The sequence below is a fragment of the Mesoplodon bidens genome (genome assembly GCF_964165515.1).
Source record: "Mesoplodon bidens genome assembly, chromosome: 3".
Taxonomy (NCBI): domain Eukaryota; kingdom Metazoa; phylum Chordata; class Mammalia; order Artiodactyla; family Ziphiidae; genus Mesoplodon; species Mesoplodon bidens.
The window spans coordinates 24,085,193-24,103,412 of NC_138178.1; the positions used below are offsets into that span (position 1 = coordinate 24,085,193).

Consider the following 18,220-nt stretch of genomic DNA (forward strand, 5'->3'; position numbering starts at 1 on the left):
AGGTGGAATGATTTTCTTGAATTTGTAAATGAATGAAAAAAGCAATAATAGTATGACATAACTTAGCTGCTAAGACTATTCCTCTTTTGAAATTGATGAAAGCCAGCACATTCACTGAAAGCCTACTACATTAGGAAGATTGTGATGAAAGATTTGTGGAATATTATGGAGAAACTGCTCAGTCTCCTTTCGAAGTTCCTTAGGTTTTAAAATTCCTATGTTCTCTTTTAACTAGCTCGCTGTACTACAACCTTCAAGAGAGCTAAGAATTGGTGATGATTTAGGACATATTCCAAACTCAAATATAATAAACTCCTGCCTGCCTAGGCAGTGGTCTAGCTGTTCACTACGGCAGCTGCTAGCCACATATGGCTTTAAAATAGATATATAATGGAATATTACTCAGCCATGAAAAAGAATGATATTTTGCTATTTGCAACAACATGGGTGGACCTGGAGAGTATTATGCTTAGTGAAATATGTCAGACAGAGAAAGACAAATACTGTATGTTATCACTTATATATGGAATCTAAAAAAATATAATAGACAAAGTGATACAACAAAATAGAAGGAGACTCACAGATGTAGAGAACAAACCAGTGGTTTCCAGTGGGGAGAGGGGATGGGGTAGAGGATGAAGAGCTACAAACTACTATGTAGTAATTTCTCAGTTTTTGTCTTAATCATGGGATGCCCTACCAGTTGGCACGTTTCTGTTTTTCGTCTGTTTCCATTCAGCCTCCCCTTATCTGTCCATCTGTCTGGTGTGCAGCTGCCCAAATGATTTTTCTGAAACAAACCTGATCATTTCCCTTCCTGAAATGAAACCCTGCAGTGCCTACTCCCACCTGCAGAGTGAAATGCAGGAATCGGGTCCTTATTTTGGCAAACCAGTCCTGAGTGGCTGACCCTTAGTAATGACTGTGTCTGGGTATTTTATGGGCTGTGATGTACACAAACTAGATCGTAGAGTTCTGTGAGAACCAGCTGTAATTTTACCTGTTTTTCCACCCACTCTATCAGAATGTAAGTGTGAAATAGCCATGTTATTACAGGAAAAGTCCAGTTGGTCAAAAAGCACGTTATTTGCAAGCATTGATTCTTTAACTGGTTTTGGTAATGAATCACCTGTGAGACCGCGGACACCTTACCTGTGTGTGGGGATGCTGGGGTGGGGGGCGCGTTCCTGCTTCACAGCATCCAGCGAGAGAGGAGGGAGAAGCAGGGTGGTGGAGTGTCTTGCCAACGCTGCCAAGGTAGATTGGGGGTTGGCACATCGATTCTATTTATTGGTGAAAAATGTGTCCATCTTAGTGGTGATGATGACCTGTAGAAAGTGGCTGCTTCTGCTGTGCTGTGACCTTGTTGTTGACCTTGTGTGGATATGTGCTCTTTAGTCTTCAGTCCTGGTATTTTCTGTTACATGACATTGCATTTTGCCTGTTGTAATGAAATGGTAGCAGCTCTGATGGGACACCGTTATTTTTGGAGAGTTGAAAAACGAGTGAATACAATTACAGTGCTCTGATTTCTGTTGTTGTTGGTTGCCCTTAGGTAACTCTTCCTTCAGGATGAATTAAGAGAGGACGATCCATAGTTGTTAAGAATGGAGAACAGCATGTCCGTTTCTAGCATGCAAGACCCTTCGTCTTCACCCTTGGAAAAACATCAGAGCTCAGCTGACCGTAACGGAGATCTTGAGTCAGGTGCGATTTTGTTTTCTAAATGCATTTGGCCTTTTGATGTTTTGACCAATATCTTCCTGAAAATGTTTAGAAAATATTGGGGCAGCATTCTAGACCTCACATACTGCCTGTTCCTGGGATTTGCGGGCACGTTTATAAGCATATAGCAGCTCGAAAGGTATGCAAAATTTGGTTAGAAATACTGGGCACAGTGGGCTACATTATATTGAGGTGACCCATCACTTCAAAAACTCAATGGCTTTATGATCCTGCAATCCCACTCCTGGCCATATATCCAGACAAAACTATAATTCGAAAAGATACATGCACCCTAATGTTCACAGCAGCACTATTTACAATAGCCAAGACGTGGAAGCAACCTAAATGTCCATTGACAGATGAATGGGTAAAGGAGATGTGGTACATATATACAGTGGAATATTACTCAGCCACAAAAAAGAATGAAATAATGCCATTTGCAGCAACATGGGTGGACCTGAAGATTATCATACAAAGTTAAGTAAGTCAGAGAAAAACAAATATCATATGATATCACTTGTATGTAGCATTAAAAATAGTACAAATGAACTTATTTACAAAATAGAAACACTCAAAAGACACAGTTTAGGGTGGGGATGGACCTATGCGTGTGGGGGCAGCGTTGGGAGGGCGGGGCCTTGGCTCAGGACCCGCGGAGCTGGAAAAGGCCCTGGGGGTGGGGCCTAAGCGGGGAGACTTGGGGCCGGGCCTCCGCTTAGGGCCTGTGCGGAAGTGGAGACGCAGCACGTTGAAAGGACAGCCTCTGGAGTGTGGGGTGCCGGAGTTTGGAGGTAGGGCCCTGGGCGAGGGTGTGTGGTTGGGGTTTAGGCCCAGCGCATTGGAGGGGGTCTCAGAGTGTAGAGGTGGGGCTCTGGGTGGGGGTGTAGGGGTGCGGCAGGAGGGAGGCTCTGAGGGCAGAGGATTAGGCCCGGGAGCCCAACAGGCTCCCCAGTGCCTAAGTGAACAGGGAAAGCACTGGCCCCGTTCCCTTCCGTTCCTTCGCAGCCCTCCTCCACTGTCTCCCCTGTCGCCGCTGGACCCCTAACCATGGGTGGGTCCCGCTGGGTGTAGGAACTCCTCCCCTCCCCCAGCCGCCCCTCAGGGGTGCCGGTCCGGGTTTCCAGCCTTTACTTTTGCTTCTCCTTCCCTCCTTCCCACTCCCTCAGGACCCACGTGGTGGAGGGGGCCTCGGTGGGCAGAGGGTCAGGCCCGGAATCTCAGCAGGTTCCTAAGGGTGGGCACGGGAAACCTGGCCACGCTCCCTTTTGATCCTCTACCCTCCCAGGGGTTCCCCAGTCCCCCCCCGTCGGGCGTGGGATCCCTTCCCCTCCCCCAGCCGCCCTTCAGGGGCGCCAGCCCCGTCCCGCCTCACTTCTCCTCCCCCCTCACTCCCCCGAGGCCCTACATCCTACCTGGTCACTGAGGGGGGCTCTTCCCGTCCCCTTAGGTGTCTGTGGTCCCCCACTGGTGCCTGGTAGGTGCCCTAGTTGTGAGGAGACGCGAATTCTGCGTCCTCCTAAGAGCCATCTTGACTCCGCCTCCAGTTGCGTGTTTCTGCCACTGCAAGGGAGGTGGGGGAAATAGGATTTTCCCCCATGTGCCCGGAGAGAGAGGGCAGGAGGATCTGCCCAAGCATCGGATGCCCCTTCCCAAGACCCTTTCTTTTTTTTTCGGCTGCACGTTGAGGCTTGTGGGGTCTTAGTTCCCCCACCAGGGATTGAACCCAGACTACGGCAGTAAAAGTGCCAAGTCCTAACCACCGGACTGCCAGCGCACTCCCCCTAAGACCTTTTGAAAACCTGGAAGGAATCTTTCAGAAAAGTGCATGACGTAAAGTATTTAGGTCATGTGAATTTGCACTAAAATATTTCTCCTTGTAAGAAATCCCAAACAAAGCAAAAGCAATCTTTGATTGAATTTCATGTTTAACCAAAGAACTTATAAATGTAACTACTAACTACTTACATGATAGTTTATTTTAAAAAGATAATTTTTTATTTTTATTTTTTATTTATTTATTTATTTTTTCCTGGTACACGGGCCTCTCACTGTTGTGGCCTCTCCCGTTGCGGAGCACAGGCTCCGGACGCGCAGGCTCAGCGGCCATGGCTCACGGGCCCAGCTGCTCCGCGGCACGTGGGATCTTCCCGGACCAGGGCACGAACCCGTGTCCCCTGCATCGGCAGGCGGACTCTCAACCACTGCGCCACCAGGGAAGCCCAAAACATAATTTTTTAAAAAGAAAGGATTGCATTATTTTCATAACAGCAAATTATACAAGGACAACTCAGCACTCTGAATTGTAAACGTTTGCTGTGGTGAATTCATGTAAACAAAAAGAGCATTAAGTCACTGGGCGATTTGACTACCATCCAAAAGTTTTGAGATGTGTCTTTGCATTTTGATGAGACCAGAAAATGACAGGATTACAGATTGCCTGGTATCATTGAGTTTCTTAGATTATGTTTCTCAAATAATATCTGTACCTGAATTATCTTTTTATCTGCAAAAAAATCTGGAAAACCCTGAAATAATTGCTTAACTATGTTGAAAGATGTTAGTACCTGTTTCAAAATTGGCTTAGTTCTCCCCACTTGTGTTTTTCTGTACATAAAGTAGGAGTGAGAAAACTTCTCCTAAAAGCAGAGCTGAGCCTGTGTCTCCCAATGGAAATGTGGAAATTCTCTTTCAGAGAGAACATAGCCTCATAGCTGAAGGTTCATCCTTATTATTCTACTTTTATTTAAGTACAAATATATTTTTTAAAAGTCTTTATTACATTTGCTAAGTGAGGTTATCTTCCCACTTTTGGAGTCACTGAGCTTTTATTGTATTTTTGTCGGGCACACATCTGGTGCCTGTTACTGCGTTGTTTTCAGCAGTGTGTTTTCAAAGCTGTCTCAAAGCCAACCGTGTGTTGAGTTTTCATTTTCTTGCAGCTGCGGTATAACTCAAGCATGAGTAGATCCTGAACCCATTAATGATAATACGGTGTCGGGAATATTATTTGTACTGACTTTCTTTTGGGGTGATTCCATGACTGGGGAAGCATGAGCTTCAGGTTTGGTACATCTTCAGCGGGGGGTTGTATGCCGTGGGGAAAACTTATCCGACACACGTGGTTAGTTCTTGCTCTTGTGTGGGGCAGCCTGCATCATCCAAGGTGTTAAGATCTTTAGTAGAAATAGTAGCTCTAAATTACCTCTAAATGATCCTAACATTTTTCAGATCTTGGTCCTGACTCACTTTTTTTTTTTCCCCTATATGCCTAACCTGCCCTTTCTCCTTGGAATTTCCCTATGTCCTTGTGTGGTGAGGAGGCATTTAGATGGTGCCACAAGACGGATTTCCTAGAGAGGAAACAGATTTATGGCAGGATCTAAACCTTCGTGGTGAGCAGAGGCCGACTTGTAGAAACTCGAATCTAGTTTGGAACGTTGAGATGTTCACAGACTCAAGTATGAGTCTTCAAGTAGTTTATTTTCCCTAGGAGTTTCCTTTTAACCGGTTCACCAGTAAAATAGTGTCCGTTCTGGAATCGCTTGTGGGGCTCTTTGGTTCTGGGACCCGCTGTGATGTGCTTAGGGCTGGATGGCATCTTGGTGCCAAGGTTCTTTTCCCCAGAAGTGTCCAGGTGAGATTCATGTGTTGGATGAACCAGAGAAGGCACAGACAGCCTGCAGCTGCTTCTAAGTTGGCTGGCAGGTGCGCGAGGAGAGGTTTGTGGTCCTGAGTTCCAACTGTCTGGCAGGCACTCTCTTAAGTACCTCCCACATGTTGGGTCCCTTCATCCTTCTGCAGCCCAGTGAGACAGCTGCTTTTATTAGCCCCGTTTTATAGATGAGGAAACATCGGATGACAAGAGTCACTTGGCTCTTGGGTTCCAGCCAGGATTTCATCTCAAGCATCCCGAGGCTCTGAAACGCTGGGCTGTCCCTGCAGGAGAAGTTACCCTCATACATACGTGTTCCTGTGAGCACACTTCCCCTGCCCCTAGCACCCCATGCTTTATGGGACCAGGCACACCTCAGATTCCTTCTTGTCCTCTCCTCCACTTGTCCCCCGTCCCTCTCCGGTCCCCATGTGTCATGTGACACACAACTGCATCTCCCTGAGAAGCAGCTATACTCTGGCTCTTCTCTGCCAAATTTTGGGGGCCATAGGGTGGAGTCTAACGTGGTTGCCCTGGGGGTGTGCGCATCTTGTGCTGCTGAGGTCCGCCCCCTCACCCCCAGCTGCTGCGATTCCTCGCATGATGGTCCGCTTTGCTGCACTAGAAACTTCAGCTTAAAACAAATGACTTGTATGAACAGCTTTTTTATTTTTCACTTTTGCCTCTTTGCCTAAGGAAGGCTCAAAGAGTGTTGGGGTCCATGACTGACACTCGCGTTCTGTCAGTGAAATAGGCAGCATGTAAAATTCCTCCTCCTCCTGGGGGGCACCGAGGCCTCGCCGGCAGACAGCCTGGGCGGCCCCGTTACTGGGCACAGAGAAGGAAGGGGACCGGGATTGGCTTCCTGGAGTGCTCGGTTTCTCCCATTGCAATTTGCTTGCTGGTGATAAAAGCAAGCAAAATAGTATGCTGACATAGTGATTGGTAGATTCCTTGACATTCTTTTTCTAGGCCAGCTAAATGTAATTTGCTGATGAAGTCTGCAGATAAAGTGGCATTGCACATTTAGACGGGGCAAGCCACCCAGTAAAAGAATTACACTGGAAATGTGGGCTTGATTCTTTTTTTTTTTTTTTTTTTTTTTTGGACTAGGAGTATTTAACCAGAGTCCCATGGGCTCTTCTGTTTGGGAAGGAAAGGAGTCAACGTTCTTAGTAGAAAAATCTGAATCTCTTACTCTTCCAGCTGGGGACGAGTTCAATGTGACTCAATAATATTTCTCCTCCTCCCCTTTTTAAAGTCTCTTTTGAATACTTGTTGCCTCCCCTAGCTAGGAGATGGGGTGTTTCGTTTTTTCTGGAAAGTCTCTCTGGCCCTCTGGGGTCTGGGTGGCTGAGACACTCTCGAGGACCTTGTGTTCCGGTGTCTGTCCCCCCACCCTGTCCCGCCCCCGCCCAGGTGTAATCCTGCAGCTGTGAACTCAGACTTAGGATTGATGTTGGCTAGTCCTTTCTGAGTTTTATCAGTACCCTGTGTCTTTTTTTTTTTTTTTTTTTGCGGCACGCGGGCCTCTCACTGCTGCGGCCTCTCCCGCTGTGGAGCACAGGCTCCGGACGCGCAGGCCCAGCGGCCATGGCTCACGGGCCCAGCCGCTCCGCGGCACGTGGGATCCTCCCGGACCGCGGCACGAACCCGCGTCCCCCGCATCGGCAGGTGGACTCCCAACCACTGCGCCACCAGGGAAGCCCCCCCTGTGTCTGTTTAATGTACTCACAGTGGAAACATTTTCTAAACCTTGTGATCCTACCAACTGACTATCAGCAGTTAAAATGACAAAAGATTGAATGTCTTCTTCCTTGCTCTATCCACTTAAAAAAAAAAAAAATCTAGCGCACAAGAAGGTGCCCTGTAAGATTTCATTCATTGTGAACCTGCTGATTCTCTATTCCTTGACTGGGTGCTGGTGACAGGTTTAATATTCTCCTCTGCAAGATTAGTCTTATTTCAGCTTGTTACATTCTGCAACCCAAGATCTGATGACTTAAAAAAAGGTAATGAGTCCTGTGTTGATTCCATTTTTCACTGTGAAGTCGCTGGCACTCCCACTTTGAGTATTCTTTTTCTAGTTAACATGAACGATTCCAGTCACATACACAGCTCTCTGTGTTCTAGAATTGGATCGCCGCTAAAGAACACTCCTGCCTTCTTCTGAGCTGTGACATTTCCTTAGTAGCTTTTCACGGTCTGCTTGCATGACATCGTGGGGAAATGCCTCTGACCAGTTCCGATGCAGAGAAAAAAGGCCGTCAGAGTTTCCTTGATAAAATGTTTATGGGTTTAAGAAGTTTATGAATCAGCTGTAAATATTTGCTCTGGGTTTATGAGACCTCCACTCATAAACATGGCATGTCTGTCTCTTGCTCTTTGAAATGTCTTTAGAGAATCAGCTGCTCAGGGAGGGCACAGGTGGAGGAGGAAGTGTTATATGTAACAGGTTCCAAAAACCCTCAATTTTGTGTTTGATTTTATTGTTAAAACAGCGTACTTAGAGTTAAAGGCATAAACCTTTAAAGGCATAAAGGTTTTAATCTTTAAAATCCCATTCTAGGTCTGACTGTTGGTTGCTTTTTAAAGTGTTTGTTTTGATGGCAGAGAGCAGCAGGGCTTTCCTGAGCACTGGTCTCACTGACTCACATGTGGGGAGGGGGTGGGTCCCAGTGGTACCTTTTCCTGTCTTTCTTTTTTTATGGATTTTATTTACTTATTTGTTTATGTATTTATTGGCATGTGGGATCTTAGGTCCCTGACTAGGGATGGAACCCGAGCCCCTTGCACTGGAAGTGGGGAGTCTTAACCACCAGACTGCCAGGGAGGTTCCACCTTCTCCTTTCTCGATTGACGGGAGTGAATGCTGGAGTGAGCACGAAAGCTGCTACAGCGTCTTTTATGGGGAGAAGAGACTGGAAACGTAGCTTGTAATGAATTAAAATTGGGTGGAAACAAAATTTTTGTTAACAGCCTAGGTGGGGAGTTTTATGAAGGATCAAGAGCTCTGATGAAGGGTCTCAAAGTTGCAATTGGGAGGTTTGAGCTTTGGTCTTCGCCTCACCACTGCCTCCAAGTGGTGGAATCATCAGGTCTCTTGCGGTCCTGATGAGGTTCATCAAAGTGCAGCAGGCAGCTCCTAAAGGCTCAGTCTCCACCCGAGTGTCTCTGATTTGGAGGAGCCCGATCCGTTTTCAGCAGCTGGAATTCTCCAAAAACCGCTCTTCTGGGACCTAGTGCCTCGGTCGGCTCAGGGCCGAGCATCACAGCCACATCCTCTGCCGGCTCTTGCCTCCTTCTTTGCAGTCAGGCCCCAGGAGCCCTGCCCCTTCTGTCCTCCTCCCCGGGGGTGGCAGCTGCCTCCCGCCCACCCCCCACCTCCTGGGTCCTCCTGCTGCCTGACTTGGCCCTGAACACATTAACGCTCACCACCACAGAGACAGATGAGCTGGCCCCGGGGTCCGCCTCGGATCCTCCAGGTGGAGAAGGGGGTGATGGAGTGGGGCTGTCTGACCTGGGAAGGTGCCTCGGAGAAGTTCCGGCTTCCACCCCAGGCCACCTGCGTTGGACCCCTGCTTCGTAGCTGGACAGTTGTGCGACCTGGTAAGTCCCTTGAGTGCCCGTCTGTCAGGGTTCTTGGAAGGATTAAATAAGGTGCTGCATGTGTAAAGCAGTCAGAGGAGGGCTGACACCCCCAGTTCTCGTCACTGCTGTGACCGCCTATGGTCTCTGGGTGGAAACGGAGGTGCCTGTCAGGGCTGGAGCTGCAGGGCCTGCAGGAGGCGTGGTTTGAGCTGCCGCTGGACCGGAGGGTGTAAAGGAAGCACAGACTTTCACTGCAACAAGTCAGCTACCCCAGAGATTCGGTACCAGGCCACCCTGGCAAGGAAACGGTGCTGCGTCCATGCCTCCAGCTAGTGCGTCAGAAAACAGACTTGATCATTGATGCCCAGTGCAGTTTGGGTGAAAAGAATTGTGGGCAGAACTGTTGGGTGACCCCCTGAGGCATTTTCTAGAGCCTGACTGCTTTGCTTTCCCTTTGGGTTTGCCTCCCTGCCTTGAGCAGCTGGAAACCCGCCTCACAGCCCTTGGTAGCTGGTGGCTGTAGGACCTGCTGACTCTTTCCAGGGAGCATGATTCTGATGGGAGGGCCTGAACCCCGGGGTGACTCTGCATCTTGGAAGAGCTCCAGGGAAAAGGTTTTCTCTTCAGGTGGCTTTTTCTGTTCTCGGGCATTTCATGATAAACCACCTTATTAAAGTTGGAGGTGGAAGTTCTTAGCAACTTGGCTTTAGAAGACGACATTTAAGGTAACTGCCTTTTGGCTTAGCATCTTCTGATGTTACAAAGGCTATCCTCTTCTATCAGTTCCTGAGACTAGATAGGGTATTACAAGAAAATAACTTTTCCCACTTATAATTTATAATATTTAGGAGAAAAAAGATAGTGATAGCCTCCAAGAAGTCTTTCTTATACCCCCAGCCACTAATTCCCCCGGCCCGCCTACTGGGTTATACCACTGCTACATTGATACACGATTGATCACAGCATTTCTTCTGGGCCAGTGAAATGGACTCTTGCTAATAGAAGATACACAAGTTGAACGTCAGTATCCATTGAGTGTTATGGAAAGAAAGGAGAGTCTTAACTTTTGAAGCACTAAATGGCCTGCATGTTTGGACAACCCTTACTACTGTGTGTTCCTTCCTTACAACAGCCTTGCAAATAGGTTAAAATAATGTTTACGGCTCATCAGTTTTTTCCAATGGAAACTATGACATCACATTTATGTTATCTATATTTTAAAGTGAGATATTTGGTGCTTTTCAACTATACCGATTATATCTTACTGTACAGTCTGAAATGTTTTGGGAATTGCTTGATTTCCTCCAAAACAGTGATGGTTTTAAGAGCCACATCGTACATTTGATTGCATTTCTCCTTGTTCCTTGTCCTTGGAGAAATGCGTGTCCTGTAGGTTTCCACCTGGGTGCCTTGCCCTGAGAGTTCTGTCTCAGGGGAAGGCAGGAGAGGGTCCCTGGACGGGGTGGGCCTGGGGTCAGTCTGACAGCCGCTCAGTTCCTGTGGCTAACTGGCCGGGCGCCTCACACACCTGAGCGGTCCTTCTGGGTCTCAGTGTTTTTCCTTGAAATGACTTTGGAGTCAATGCTTTCTGAAGCCCCAATGATCTATGATATTACTTTATAATCTCCAGCTGTTGTACTGTATATACATCAAGGTGCTTACCTGGTGCTCAGTGGTTTCCTTCACCTTGTCCTCCAACCTCCTCAAAGACCGGAGTGTCTCCAGTGGATAATCTCAAACAGGCTAACGTGCAGCAACTATGCCTTGAAGCAAATCTCATTTCATTTACTGAAGAGCCCTTAATCTTACCCTTGATTCTGTCAGGGTAGTCCGAGCAGAATTTCTTCAGGGTTTTCCTTCATTTCCTTCCCTTCCCTTCTCTTCCCTTTTTTCTTCCTTCCTTTTCCCTTCCTTTCCTTGTTTCCCTCCCTCCCTCCCTTTTCCCTTTCTTTTCTTTTCTTTCCTTCTTTCTTTTATGTGAAGTATAGTTGATTTACAATATTGTGTTAGTTTCAGGTGTACAGCAAAGTGATTTCTTTATACATATATGTATATATATTCTTTTTTCTGATTCTTTTCCATTATAGTTTTTTACAAGATATTGAATATAGTTCCCTGTGCTATACAGTAAATCCTTGCTGTTTATCTATTTTATGTACAGTGGTATGTATCTGTTAATCCCATACTCCTAATTTATTCCCCCCACCTTTGGTAACCATAAGTTTATTTTCTGTGTCTGTGAATCTTTCTGCTTTGTAAACAAGTTCATTTGTACTATTTTTTATATTCCACATGTAAATGATATCATATGATATTTGTCTTTGTCTGACTTACTTCACTTAATATGATAATCTCTAGGTCCATCCATGTCGCTGCAAATGGCACGAGTTAATTATTTTTCATGGCTGAGTCATATTCCATTGCGTATATAGACCACATCTTCTTTATCCATTCCTCTGTTGATAGACACTTAGGTTGGTTCCATATCTTTCTTGAGTCACCTGTCTCTAAAATCAGCAAACAGAAGCTTTGCAAAGAATTCAACAGTATTCTCCTACACATTGAATTTGTTTCTCTCCTGTATGAAGGATTTTCTGATTTACATGGAAGGCCTATGCCTTTCCATTCTTCACACTAGTATTGATATGCTTCTGTGTTTTTTTGTTTTGTTTTGTTTTGTTTTGTCTTTCGACAGAAGAAGGCTCAAGCTTGGAGGAAACCGGCTTTAACTGGGGAGAGTATTTGGAAGAGACGGGGACCAGCGCAGCTCCTCACACATCGTTCAAACATGTGGGTGACCTCCTTTCTCCTTCTGATCTGTTTGCGGGGGTGGGAAGGGTGTCTTCAGGAAGATGCCAGACTTATTGGAAGAAAGGGAATGAGAAGAAAGGAGAAATTTGGCCAAGATTTCTTAGAAATGCAGAGGAGATGTGGAAGTGAGTTTGATTTTCACAGAGGGCTGCAGGAAAGGTGGGCCTTGCTTTAATCCAGGGCTGGGCCCCGGGGTGGTGCTCAGCCTGAGAAATGGTGTGTGGTCTTAACCTCATTGTGTGCCTCAAAAAGCCAGATTAGAATGATGTGTCCTCTGCTGTCTGGGGCACACAGCCCGAGACAGGTAAGGTTGATGTGAATAAATAGAAAGCCAGCAAACTAGGCAAGTAGGTGTCAATGAGTAATGTCTTCTTAGGAGATGTAATGGCTGTATATTTTAAGTTTGAATTGATATTTTTCTTTTGAAAAGACACCTAAAAGTGTTAGAGCCATTTGTGGACAGATGAGTCAAATTACAGGAAAGACCATAAATATTCAGGAAATGTTTGGATCAAACCAAAAAAAAAAATCACCCTCATCTATACTGTTTTTTTTTTTTTTTTTTTTTTGTGGTACGTGGGCCTCCCACTGCCGTGGCCTCTCCCGTTGCGGAGCACAGGCTCCGGACGCACAGGCCCAGCGGCCATAGCTCACGGGCCCAGCCACTCCACGGCATGCGGGATCTTCCCAGACCGGGGCACGAACCCGCGTCCCCTGCAACGGCAGGCGGACTCTCAACCACTGCGCCACCAGGGAAGCCCCTATACTGTTTTTTGAACAATGCAGATAGCATGCCAAGCAGAGGGCAAGTCCCAGGAAATTTAAAAATTAAGTTTTTACCAGATGTTTGCTTAGATATGAGATTTTGGTAATATATCATTAGCAAGAAAAAGGTTGAGTTTCCAGGACCTAAGTTCTTAGGTATTACTATTGCTTTATTGGAAATGAAAACTTAATACTGAGAAACATTTTTTTCCCCCTCTGGGCCTTTCCAAGGCAAAGATTTAGCCTCAGTATCATAAACAAATTGGGGGACTTTCTCAACCTGGTCTTCCTTCTGGCTCTTTTGTTGAATTAAGAAGCCACTTTATTTTAAGGTGACATTTTATTCTTTTTGGAAGTGAAGTGTTCCTTTGAAAAGGAATTTAAGACCTTATTAAATTTGCATGACCTCGTTAAGGGTGGATCGCATTCCGATTCTCTTTTTATACTGACACTTATACTGTGATAATTGCTGGCTTATTATGAATGGGATTGTGGCCATTTAGTGAAACCAAGAGTGAAATATTAAAACATAATAAAACTAAAACTCACCCAGCATACAGTGTGGATTCCGTTTTGCAAAAGCCATTGTAACATCTGCCTTTTACGATGCCAGGATGACTTGGTTAGGTTTCTCCAGGCGCTTTAGGAATGAGATATAGATCAACAGCTTTTTCCTTCCTTTTCTGTACCAGGAAGTGCTCAGTATCTCTGCATACGGAGTCAGTCCTGTTCTCTTTCATCCAGTCCATTCTCCTGCCCCACTTTGAGGCACAGTATAGTGCCCTGTACTGTGGATGCAGAATGTCCCCAGGCCTGTCTGCCAGGCCTAAAGGAAGAGTAGCCCAGGACCCATGGGCGAACAGTTCGTAATTCCATCATCTCTTAAGCAGCAGCTACTCAGGGACATCCGATGTGCTGGCCTTAGAATATTATAACTCACCAGGATGGAAAGCTTTCTTTTGCAGGGAGGGCTGGCAAATATTAATAGATGATAACCCTTCATTAAAAAAAAAAAAGAAAATCCATTTTCTGAGGCTGCACTGTTCACGCAGTAGCCACTAGATCCAGCACTTGGAAAGTGTGTCATCCAAATTGAGATTGAAACCAAGTAGGACCCTGTAGGGTCTTCCTGAGAACAGACCCCCCCCCCCCGTGTCCCCACCTCCAAAACTTCAGCCTCCTAAGGCTTTCCCTGAGTTGCAAAGAGCAAATTTAATCAGAGGAGAAAATGCAGAAACTAAGGAAAGCAGTCAAGCAAGACAAAATAATAATATTTTAGCCATAACACAAATTCAGGGGCCCTTAGTTCCTCCTCAGGGTCTATATAGATAATATCCTGAGCCGTATCCTTGAGTTGATTTGCAGATACTGAAACCCCACCAGATAGAAGAAGTTAACTGCATGCTGACCACCAGCAGGTAGACCCCAGCCTGGTTGGAACCAGAAGGTTGATGATTGAGATTCTCGAAACATCACCCTGTTACCTCACCGCCAACCAGTCAGAGAATTATTCGTGAGCTGGTGACACACCCTGTGACCCACACCCCTCACCTTGCCTTTAGAAACCCCTCCCTGAAAGCCATTGGGGAGTTTGGGTCTTTTGAACATGAGCTGCCCGTTCTCTTGCTTGGTGCCCTGCAGTAAACCCTGCACTTTGCTTCACCACAGCCCGGTCAGTAGACTGGCTTTGCTGCAGCTCTGACTAACGGACCCAAGTTCTATTCGGTAACAAGATGTGCTGTAAGTGTAGAATACACACCAGATTTCAGAGGCTTCATTGGAAAATAAAAATGTAAAATTTCTCACCACTATATTTTTATATTGGTTCCCTTTTGAAATGATGCTATTTGGGATCTGTTCGGTTAAATAAAATACATTACTAAAATGAATTTCATCTGTTTTATCTCTCTCTTTTTTTTTTTTTAAAGTGGCCACTAGAAAATTTAACGTCACACCAGTGGCTCACATTACATTTCTCTTAGATGGTGCTGATCTAGGGTAACAGAAATATTAAGTGCCGTGTTTTCAGTTGTTCACATAATCTTCTGGATGGACGTGTCTAGTGTAATGACCGATTTTCTGTGTTCCTTAAGGTTGAGATCAGCATTCAGAGCAACTTCCAGCCGGGGATGAAATTGGAGGTAGCCAACAAGAAGAACCCGGACACGTACTGGGTGGCCACGGTCATCACCACCTGCGGGCAGCTGCTGCTTCTGCGCTACTGTGGTTACGGGGAGGACCGCCGGGCCGACTTCTGGTGTGACGTGGTGATCGCGGATCTGCACCCCGTAGGGTGGTGCACGCAGAACAATAAGACCCTAATGCCCCCGGATGGTGAGCACGGGCGGGCCCAGCTCTCAGGCATCACTCGTGATGCTTGTAGAGAAAACCTTGTAGAGATTCAATAACTGATGTCCTAGGAAGGTCCAGCACTTTCAGGGTCTCTCCTTGAGTTGCATTAGCCTGAGGGCGCTGGAGTGAGGGGGGTCTGGGTGCATTTTCAGATGTTGGAGCTGAACCCGACGGTTGAGCCCGCCATGGCCTTTATGCCTTTGAGCCTAATCCTCGGGTGGGTCTCTGGAGGTAGGAAAGGAAGACTGAAGGGTTGCCCGTGATGGAGACCTTGTTCTCCCTTTGCTGATGGATTATCTTGCTCTTCTTTTGCTTTAGAGACTTGATGTTCTGAATAGCACTATAGTGCATCAGAAACAGGTTTCTCTAATAGGTTTTAATCTGTCTTGTTGTGGGGAGACTGTCAAGGTGAGAAACGTGTAGAAAACCAAACAGATGAGGAGAAATGACATTACTCTCAAAGAGATTGCCAAAGCTTGTCTAGATTAGATCCATTTAGTTGCTGGAAAATGGTGGTTCTCTACTGGGGCGATTTTACCCCCCAGGGACATCCAGTGAGGTCTGCAAGCATGTTTAGTTGTGAGAGGGGAGGAGGGGGGTGCTGCTGGCGTCTGCTGGGAGGGGCCAGGGATGTTGCTACACATCCTACAATGCACAGCAACCCCCCAGACGGTGACGTAATTGGGCTCAAACTGCCAATAGTGCTTCGAGAAATCCTGCTGTAAAAGAATGGGCTGCCTCTTAGGATGATCAGGAACTCATCCGATCCTGTAAGTGAGAGAAACTGCCTTACCAGAAAACTGCATCTCAACACCCTGTCCTCTTCGCACTTGAAAACTCCTGATGCTAATTCTCAAGCAGGTGTAATGTCTCCTTAGGACCTGCCTGCCTATCTTAACTTTGACTTGATATTTTTATTTCGAAGCAACACATAAAGTATTAGAGCTGACTCCGAGGTTCCTTGCGTCCATCCTATTCACAATTGCTTTTCCCTTCTGGAGCATTTGTAAAGTTACGTAGAGAAGTGTCATAACAAACGCACGGAGTTTGAGTTGCATTTACGTGACGTGTGTAAGGAGTGAATCCGTTGCCTTGGCCTTAGCGAATGTGTTGGCCCTTTATTGTCTCAGAAGAGAGAAGGCCCTTCTTTCTTTACTTACTATTTTTAAATATTTATTTATTTTATTTTATTTATTTTTGGCTGCGTTGGGTCTTTGTTGCTGCGTGTGGGCTTTCCCTAGTTGCAGTGAGCGGGGGCTACTCTTCGTTGCGGTGCACAGGCTTCTCATTGCAGTGGCTTCTCTTGTTCCGGAGCACGGGCTCTAGGCGCACGGGCTTCAGTAGTTGTGGCACGGGGGCTCAGTAGTTGTGGGTCGAGGGCTCTAGAGCACAGGCTCAGTAGTTGTGGCACACGGGCTTAGTTGCTCCGCGGCATGTGGGATCTTTCCAGACCAGGGCTCGAACACGTGTCCCCTGCATTGGCAGGCGGATTCTTAACCACTGTGCCACCAGGGAAGTCCCCTTTCTTTCCTTCTTGCGCTAGGTCTTTTCACCTGCCCTCCCCTTTGCCTGGAACCTCTCCCTCTCCTTTCCTCCTCTGCCTGTCAGCTGATCTAGCCCTTCCTCAGGGAACCGAGGTCAGACCCTGTCTTTGCTCCCAAGGCCTCATGAACCTTTAACACTGATCATGTTTGCACCTGTGTCTCCCCCACAAAGCTTTTTTTTTAAATGAGATATAATTCACATACTATAAAGTTCATCCCTTTAAAGTGTATACAGTTCAGTGATTTTTGTAGTCACAGAGTTGTGCGACCATCATCAATGTCTGATTCCAGAACGTGTTCTTCCCCCCATAAAGAAACCCTGTACCCTTTACCAGTCTCTCTCCATTCCCCTCACCCTGGCCCGGGCAGTCACAGATCCACACTTTCTGTTTCTGTAAACCTGCTTATTCTGGACATTTCACATATGTGGAATCATATAATATGTAACCGTTAGTGAATGACTGCTTTTCCTTAGCTCATCCACGTTGTAGCAAGTATCAAGGTTTCATTCCTTTTCATGGCTGAATAATATTCCATTGTAGGGAGACCACGTTTTGTTTATGTTTGTCAACTAATGGGCGTCTGGGTGTACCTGTCCTTTCAGTTGTGTGGTTCTTTGAATAGAGAACTTTTGCCCCGCCGAACAGGAAGCTCAGCGCTGTGAGTTCACCCCTGTGTGAGCCCAGCCGTAGCTCACATTACCTGTGCCAGGTGTGATCTCAGTACACAGCCATTGACTGATGATGTGATCTAGTGGAGACATTAAAATGTTGCTGGCCCAGGGGTCTGGGACGCCTTCAGGAAAGGAATCAGTTCCGGCACCTGGCAAGCAGCACCTGTCCCTTTCTCCTAGCATTTGGGTCCAGATTGATTGCATCCTTACGTCTTCCCTCCCTCATGGAGGACTTTTCAGGTGAGCATGGGAGAATGGGTGTTAATATCAGGCTTTGTTTGTTACTTCCGACCTGGTTCAAGTGGTGGGTTTAGGTTGTGCACTGTCCTGCTTCAGGTACTGCCTGTTTCCCTTCACTCTAGGCCCAGCCGGCATTGTGTCCTGGCACTTCAATTTTTAAAAATTTCTTTATTTGTATTCTTTTAATTTTATTGAACTATAGTTGATTTGCAGTATTGTGTTAGTTTCAGGTGTACAGCACAGTGATTCAGTTATACGTATGTGATTGTGTGTGTGTGTGTATGTGTGTATATATATATATATATATATATATATATATATATATATATATTCTTTTTCAGATTGTTTTCCCTAATAGGTTATTACAGAATATTGAGTGTAGTTCCCTGTGCTATACAATAGGTCCTTGTTGTTTATTTTATATATAGTAGTGTGTATGTTAATCCCAAACTAATTTATCCCTCCCTCACCTTCCCCTTTGGTAACCATAAGTTTGTTTTCTATGTTTGTGAGTCTTGTTTTGTAAATAAGTTCATTTGTATCATTTTTTTCAGATTCCACATATAAGTGATATCATATGATATTTGTCTTTCTCTGTCTGACTTACTTCACTTAGTATGATAATCTCTAGGTCCATCCATGTTGCTGCAAAGGGCATTATTTCATTCTTTTTAATGGCTGAGTAATATTCCATTGTGTATATGTATCACATCTTCTTTATCCATTCCTCTGTCGACGGACACTTAGGGTGCTTCCATGTCTACTTTGTATTTATTTATTTTTTATCCTCTTTACACAGTTGAAGTGTCCGGTACATTATTGTTAACTCTGATTGTGGTCAGATCTCTAGAAACCTTTTCGTCTTGC

At 45.9% G+C, this 18,220-nt stretch overlaps 1 protein-coding gene across 2 annotated transcripts in view; it reads left to right on the forward strand.

Annotated features, from left to right (window-relative positions):
* The window catches only part of SFMBT2 (Scm like with four mbt domains 2), a 205,810-nt gene that overhangs the window by 19,229 nt on the left and 168,361 nt on the right, over window positions 1–18,220 (forward strand). Inside the window, exons 2-4 of one of the 2 annotated variants that reach the window (XM_081230116.1) lie at window positions 1,556–1,707; window positions 11,664–11,758; window positions 14,638–14,878. In XM_081230116.1, coding sequence (XP_081086242.1) covers window positions 1,608–1,707; window positions 11,664–11,758; window positions 14,638–14,878 — 436 coding nt within the window. In that variant the 5' untranslated portion in view covers window positions 1,556–1,607. The remainder of the gene's footprint in view (window positions 1–1,555; window positions 1,708–11,663; window positions 11,759–14,637; window positions 14,879–18,220) is intronic. The other variant, XM_081230117.1, reaches the window with a different exon arrangement.